Source organism: Medicago sativa, chromosome 7 (assembly GCF_051527215.1).
Source record: "Medicago sativa cultivar Bolivia chromosome 7, Bolivia_mono, whole genome shotgun sequence".
In the NCBI taxonomy this organism is placed as follows: domain Eukaryota; kingdom Viridiplantae; phylum Streptophyta; class Magnoliopsida; order Fabales; family Fabaceae; genus Medicago; species Medicago sativa.
Window position 1 is genome coordinate 48,816,529 of NC_140755.1, and position 7,735 is coordinate 48,824,263.

The 7,735-nt window shown below is 37.2% G+C and overlaps 1 protein-coding gene across 1 annotated transcript; it reads right to left on the reverse strand.

The window, feature by feature from the left end:
• Positions 1 to 3,565: 3,565 nt before the first annotated feature.
• Positions 3,566 to 7,207, reverse strand: LOC146906386 (uncharacterized). The gene is made up of 4 exons (XM_085728808.1): positions 6,566 to 7,207; positions 6,409 to 6,468; positions 3,708 to 3,770; positions 3,566 to 3,603 (listed from the first exon to the last, which is right to left on the reverse strand). Exons 1-4 carry the CDS (start codon positions 7,041 to 7,043, stop codon positions 3,566 to 3,568), a joined length of 639 nt encoding a protein of 212 aa, XP_085584934.1. The 5' UTR covers positions 7,044 to 7,207.
• Positions 7,208 to 7,735: the final 528 nt, after the last annotated feature.

A 7,735-nucleotide genomic window follows, 5' to 3' on the forward strand; every position in this document is an offset into this window, starting at 1 on the left:
GAGACTCGTATGGGGATGAAGTGCAAAGACCTGGATACAAGCTCAGAAACGGGGGTAGAGAAAATTCAGTTTGAGGTGGAGCCTACCACTGATGAAAGGGAAGGGGAGGATCAGACTCCAGTACCTGATGAGAGTGAAGGCCAAGAAACAATTGATCCTGACTATCAGCTAGCAAGAGATAGGATAAGGAGACAAATTAATCCACCTGTTAGATACGGTTATGCTGACCTCATTTGTTATGCTTTGAATGCAGCTGAAGAATTGCAAGACTCGGAACCAAAGAACTTCAGGGAAGCATTAGAAAGCAACGAAAGCAAGGATTGGTTGAAGGCAATGAATGAGGAAATGCTTTCATTGGAAAAGAACCAGACTTGGAAACTTGTTTCATTACCTAAGAATCAAAGGGTAGTGGGAAGCAAGTGGGTGTTTAAGAAGAAAGAAGGTATACCAGGGGTCGAAGCACCAAGGTATAAGGCAAGACTTGTAGCAAAGGGTTTTACTCAGGTGGAAGGGATTGATTACAATGAAATCTTTTCACCGGTGGTAAAACATTGTTCTATAAGGGTACTTATGGCAATTGTTAACATGTATGATCTTGAGTTAGAACAAATGGATGTGAAGACCGCATTTCTACATGGAGAGTTGGAAGAAACTATCTATATGCAACAACCAGAAGGTTTCGTGGAAGATAATACAAAAGTGTGTTTGTTGAAGAAATCTTTGTATGGGTTGAAGCAAAGTCCAAGGCAGTGGTATCGTCGGTTTGATGAGTTCCTAGTAAAGGCTGGTTTTGTGAGAAGCAACTATGATAGTTGTGTTTACATGATGAGGAGAAATGAGAAAGTCATTCTCTACTTTCTCCTTTATGTAGATGATATTCTTATGGCAAGTTTTGACATGCAAGAGATTCAGAAGCTCAAGAAAAGATTGAATGATGAATTTGAGATGAAGGATCTTGGTAATGCAAAGAGGATACTTGGTATGGATATCATAAGGGACCGAAACAAAGGTGAGTTGTTCTTATCTCAGCAAGGTTACTTGAGGAAAGTGGTGGAGCGGTTCAGAATGAGAGATTCTAAGGTCGTTGGCACTCCTCTTGGTCATCACACAAAGTTGTCAATAAAGCAGTGTCCTCAATCCGATGAAGAGAAAAGCAATATGGAGGGTACTCCCTATGCAAGTGGGGTTGGAAGCATCATGTATGGTATGGTTTGTAGTAGACCGGACTTATCCTATGCAATAAGTGTGATAAGTCGGTTTATGGCAAATCCGGGTCAAGTGCACTGGCAAGCTTTGAAGTGGGTTCTGAGATATTTGAATGGGACTTTGAAAGGTGGTCTGAAGTATACAAGGTCACAACCAGGAAGGGATGCTTTGGAGGGATATGTGGATGCGGACTATGTAGGTAATGTAGACACTAGAAAATCTTTATCAGGTTTTGTGTTTACTTTGTTCGGTACAGCAGTAACTTGGAAGGCAAATCAACAATCAGTTGTAGCTCTTTCAAAAACTCAAGCAGAGTACATAGCCCTTGTTGAAGGGGTCAAGGAAGCCATATGGTTGAAAGGTATGATTGGAGAAATGGGGATTAGTCAAGAGTGTGTGAAGATACATTGTGATAGCCAAAGTGCCATTCATTTGGCAAATCATCAGGTCTATCATGAAAGAACAAAGCACATTGACATTTGTTTGCACTTTGTTAGAGACATGATTGAGACAAAGGAGATCATGGTGGAGAAAGTGGCATCGGAAGAAAATCCAGCAGACATGTTCACCAAATCATTACCGAGATCAAGGTTCAAGCATTGCTTGGACTTGATTAACTTCATTGAAGCATAGATGAAGATTGGAGAGAGCAGCAAGGTGATTGATGGTTAAATTGGCATCATCACCATTTTGGAGTCAAGGTGGAGAATTGTTGGAAAATGACTCAAAAATGATGCATCCTGGAACTGTCAAAATCGGCGCCCGAACACTGTGCAATCGGGGCCCGATTTTGAGCTAATTCTGAAGGCCTGTGATACTGTAAAAATCGGCGCCCGAATGGTATAAATCAGGGCCCGATTTGTTGCGCTGCAGAAGTTAAAAAAACGGTTTTTTCATGGGCCGGTTCTGTTCCGTTTGGTTTTTTGAGGGATGCTTTCCACTATAAATATAAACCTTGTATCAGATGATTTTGTGGTGTAGAAAAACAAGGTTTAGAAGCCAACAAACAAACTAGGGTTTATAGACAAATTCTCTTGGCAACAACACTAGGGTTGGGATTGTTTTTGATTCACCTTGAACAAAGCACTATTAGGATTGAGTCTCTTGGTCACGGGAAGAGGCTGGGACTGAGGGTAGAGTTAGGTTTGAAGACTAATTCTTGTAACCTTCAATATCTCTTTGTAAAGAAACTCATATCATTATAGTGGAACGGAGAGCTGCTCTCTCCCCCAGAGTAGGTCATCATTAGACCGAACTGGGTAAACAGATTCTTGTGTTCTTCTTCTTCTTCCTTTATCTCTTGCTGTTTATTTTTGTTTGAATTATTTTTTTGCCATCCGCTTCAATTGATTGCTTGGTATTAATTTGCTCCACGCATCAGTTTTATTATTGGTGTGGTTTTTCACAACGAATTCACAACAACATGGATTCCAACTTTAGTATTGTTATACCCTAATTTTGGACCTAAAAATACTAGCTCAATTCTTCTTTTCTTGCATTTCAAGTCATTTGATATGTCTCTGATCAGTTACATCTTTCTCTGCATTTTATTTCAATGTTACTTGCAAAATTTACATAAAAGGGCATTTTAGTCATTTCCTATGCCAAAATTTCTTTCAATCTTTGAAAATTGTTTGAGTCTTTTCATTTGGTTTGAATAAGTCCTTTTTCAACTCTATGTCAAAATCCATTCCAAAAATTGCGTGTGAAGTCATTTTGAGTCAGTTTTGCCCCTAGGGGCATTTTAGTCTTTTCGTGTGTCAAAACCCTGTTTAAACTCTTAGAATCGTCTCTGAGTCTTTCAATTTTGTTTGTATAAGTTCCAGCTTTAATTTCTTGTTAAAAATCCATTTTAAAATTGCATCTGAGTCATTTTTAGTCGTTTTAGCCCTAGGGGCATTTTGGTCATTTCACACGAAATTTCGGCAGAGAGAGGTTACTTTAAAGTACCTCATTTAAGCCATTGGTTCGTTTTAGTCCGTTTTGTCAATTTTAATCGTTTCACTTTACGTTATTTTCAGGTTACCAATTTTAATTCATTTTATTTTTATTTTAAGTCCTAAAATTCTAAAAATTGCATTTTTAAGTCCATATTGTCCAAATCATTAGTCCAGTGCCATGTGTCAATTTTGCATTGGTCCAGTCAGTTACAAGTCCTAGTCCACGTGGCAGTGTCCTATTGGTCCAGATACTCTAGTCATCAGCTATAAAAGCCAATTCACCAGTCAAAGTCAGCACCACCATTCATTCAATGCCACATCACAGAAAAATCAGAAACACATTTTCGTTTTCTCTCTCTCCAAAAACGGATCAAACATAGAAAAATTGATGAACACATTGAAGTTCATCAAGAACTTCATCATCCAAGAACCCTAACCACTTTTCCAGCCACACAATCTGTCACAAAATTGCGCAAATTCGACCAATTCGCACAAGACTCAACATCACAAGATCAGTATTACATCGAATTTCGTTTCAATTTTACGAAAAGCAACAAGAACCAGCGCGAATTGGCAAGAAGAAGGTTCTCAGATTTTCATCATCATCGAACCTTCGTTCCTTTCCTGCAATTCAAACCACAGAGGTGATCACAAGAAAAGAAAATTCGAGAGAAAAGAGAAGAGGAAAAGGTCGAATTCGAATCCAGTTGCAACACCGAATCCAGCAAAGGCTCAGAGTCGCAGAATCAACACAAGCATTCCGTACGAACATCAAGCAAGTCCAGAACAACACATGCAAAGCCTAGATCGTGAAGAAATAACGAGAAAAGCTAGAAGTGTTTTAAAGATTCAGAAGCTTCGATACAAGTCTCAAGGTAAATACTCTACGAATCTCATGTTAAAAGCTCCGTTCCTAAATGTTTCACAAAAATGCCGAAGCTAAAAAATTAGATCTAGGCTTGTATGTGTCTTACTTCGAAAAATTAGTACGGAATCTAGATGGAGAAGAGGAAGACGAACCGATTGCTGAAAGAAAATTTTAAAAACGATGAGTTTCGTTTTCCGGCGTGGCGGCGCCTCCGGCAACCACCGCGCCGGAAAATTTTCCGGTCATCTTCTTCTTCTGCTCCGACTTGCAGAGCCTTTTAGAGAGAGGGAGAGTTGTTGTAGCTTAGAGAGAGAAAGACGGTATGGGAATGAGGCAAAACCGGTTCACAGGCTTTTATAAGGCCTTGAACCGGTTTGATCCATGTCCAACCCGTACCCAGCCTTAACCCAGCCTCTTAGGCCCAACGTTTTTTGCCTGGATATTTCTTGTTAGTTCTGTTGCTGTTTGCACCACCCAGCGTTGCTTTTTGCACTCCTGCCACGCCTAAAAATTCTTTGAAAATTCTACAAAAATTCCAGTAGTCTCTTTGATGCTTTTTTGATAATTTTGATGTATTTTACGTGCCAAATCTTGATCACAACATGTGGAAAAATGTTTGGTTCTTGATTGATACTTTGTGTCAATTGTTGTTCAAATCTTGGTGAAATTTCTAAAAGTTTTTTGTGAAGTTGTTGTGATCAACTATTGGCATTAGATATTTGTTTTTACATATGGAAACTTGCTTCAAGAAAATATGTGTTCATGTTTTGTTAATTTGTGCATTCTTTGTTATATTTTGTGGAAATTGTGATGTGGTTCTATTCTTAAAACTTTGATGCATAAATGAGGCCTTGAGTATGAGATGTTTGGAGTGAATTTGACTCTTAGATATGATGTATACCTACTGTTCTTGAATGAGTCTATGTGAATCTTGTGTTTGTTAAATAATGTGAAGTATCTTGTGAAATAAAGTGCATAAAAGAACTAAAAAATTCCATGATCTTTGGTATAGTTAATGACCTTGATCCTCATATTTTTCCCTTGAACTAAGTCACTCAAAATTTCTCTAATATCATGAGGATTTAGGCCTTTAGCCTTGCTTTAGAATTGTGTTAGAATTGGCAAGTTTCTTTTATCACTTTTGGTTAATTTGGTTTGTTACTTCACTTTCAAGTTACATTTACTTTGCTATGCCTTTAGTATGTTGTTTCTATTCCATTTGTGCTACTAACTCCTTTTGTTTCATGTCTCCTATCCCATAGCATCTTGCATATTCACTTTGCATATTTCTCTTTTTTTCTTTCTTTCAATTTCATGCAAAAATTAGAATGTAAAGATTTAGGAATTCTTGTAATATTTTACTTTTATGCCTTTAAATTCTTGCAAGACCATAGAATGTATCTAGGCCAATGATGTAATAAGGACAATGGACTCTAATAATGTACACCGACACAAGCACCGACACATGCACACACATCACTTTAGGTATATAGCTAGAATATGCATGTTTAGATGTATGTTTAGGATTGTATGTTTAGATGAATGCTTAGGATTTACCCATAGAAAAAATCATTTTCCAAAAAATATGAACAAACTTCACTCAAATGCTTTTCTTAATAAACCTTGGGATCAAAATCCCATTGAATTTTCCTTTTATTTTCTTAATCAAAAATTCAATGAAAATAATCATATTTGACTTCTTTTGCAAATGACTAATTCAACCCCACTTTTTACAATCTCATGCCCTTGAGGCCTCTTTCTATTCTTCAAACTCCAATTTTCAAACTTAAAATCGACCAACAAAAACAAAAACATTTTTTGGAAGAGAACTACGGTGGGTTTGATCCCTTAAACGGGTACGTAGGCAAGGAACAAAATTCCTTCAATTCAACTAAAATAAAAAATTCAAACACATTCTTCTCCCTCCAATTCTTCACTTAGAAACCTTTAGGTTTAAATAAACACTTTCAAAATAGCATTTAAAAATAAAGCGCGCGCGTAGAAATTAAAGACGGTTCCTATAGGTTACTATAGTCATTATGGGTGCCTAACACCTTCCCGTAGCGAAAGCAACTCCCGGACCTCGATTCTCAAGGGTTTTGCTTACTTTTTCCCTTCCCAAGAAAAAATAAGATATCACCGGTTAAAAAGGTTCAAACGTAATCAATGTTTGACACACGAAAACCAAGATAAAACAAGTATGTTTCACGTTCATAGTAAATAAAGCTAAAACTGTCCCATAGCAATATCTCAACTTATTCACTTTTTCGTGCCCTTTGGACCATTTCCAGTTGCAGAAAAATAAAAGTTAACTAGTTTACGTGGAATCCAAAACTTGACATAATTAAACTACATTTAAAAGTAAGGTAATTGCAAATTTATCATGATTGTGACCTCTTTCAGATTTGTTTCCATAATTTCTACGTAATTTAGTTATTAAGTCTTGTTTAGAATCTAAAACCCACAAAAAATATCATGAATGCAAAATATATTTCAGACTAAAGTTTTCAATGAACGAAATTCATCTGTCTTAAAAAACAAAACAACTTACAGTGTTCAAACTTATAAATCTTTCTCAATTGTGTGCATTTTTCTACCACATGTTTCACTCCCTTCTGTGTGACATTATCACAATTGTACAGGAATAGTTGCAGAAGCCCACAACAATTCTTTAAGATCACATAAAGTGTTTCATCATCAACGCTTGTATTTGACAAGTTCAACACCTTCAGCTTGGGAACTTCAAAGTTCATTCCATGTAGCTTCACTTTTTTACAATAGGCTAAGTTCAAATGTTTAAGTTTACAACATCTCCTTAAAACTTGACAAATACCTTCAGATATACGATGACACCAACGCAAATCAAGATGTTGCAAATTGGGGAAAATGGAAGCAAACATTTTGATCCTTTCATTCCTTAACCATGAATTGTGACCCAAATATAGAGACTTTAATTGAGGGTATACACCAAACTCAACCAAAGAATTAGAATGCCCTACACTCTCTTTCCCAATACTTGTTCTTTTCATTTTGATCTCACTAAGTGAAGGACAGTTTCTAACGAGTGAAAATAGGGCTGATTCTCTGAGATATCGACATTTACTAAGGTTTATAGACACTAAATCAGCAAGAAACAAAGAAGACTCGGCAACATGTTGATCATTCAGAAAATGAAGTCCACAAAGATCCAAATTCTGTATACATCTACACTTGGATAATAGAGATTGAAATGCATTACTGTGATTGTGGATAAAAGTGTGACCAAGGTTGAGTTGTTTGAGCAAAGGGAAACAATCGGCAATGAGTAAGAGGTGAGAGCTATTAAGAGAATGAATGTGGGAACAATTGAGAGAGGTCAAAGTAGTGACCTTACGGGACAAAGCTTTCATCCCGTTAGTGGGAAAGGCATGCTTTCTTGATTTTGAAGGATGGTTGGAGATATTGAGTGATGTGATGTTTAATGGGAAATGGGAGATTTTCTGGAGAAGCTCGTTGAGGTTATAGTCGTAGTATGAAAGGTCAAGGGAGTTGAGCTCGGTGAATCTTTCAAAGAGGCGGTGAAGGAAAGGTCGTGTTGAATCCCTGACCGTGAGTGATAATAGAAATGGTTGGTGATGGAGAGGAACTGTTTGGAGACGAGGGATAGAGATTTCAAGCAGCAACACTTGTTGATCAAGAGGAATATGAAGATGCATTCCCAACAGTCATCAGGTAAATACAA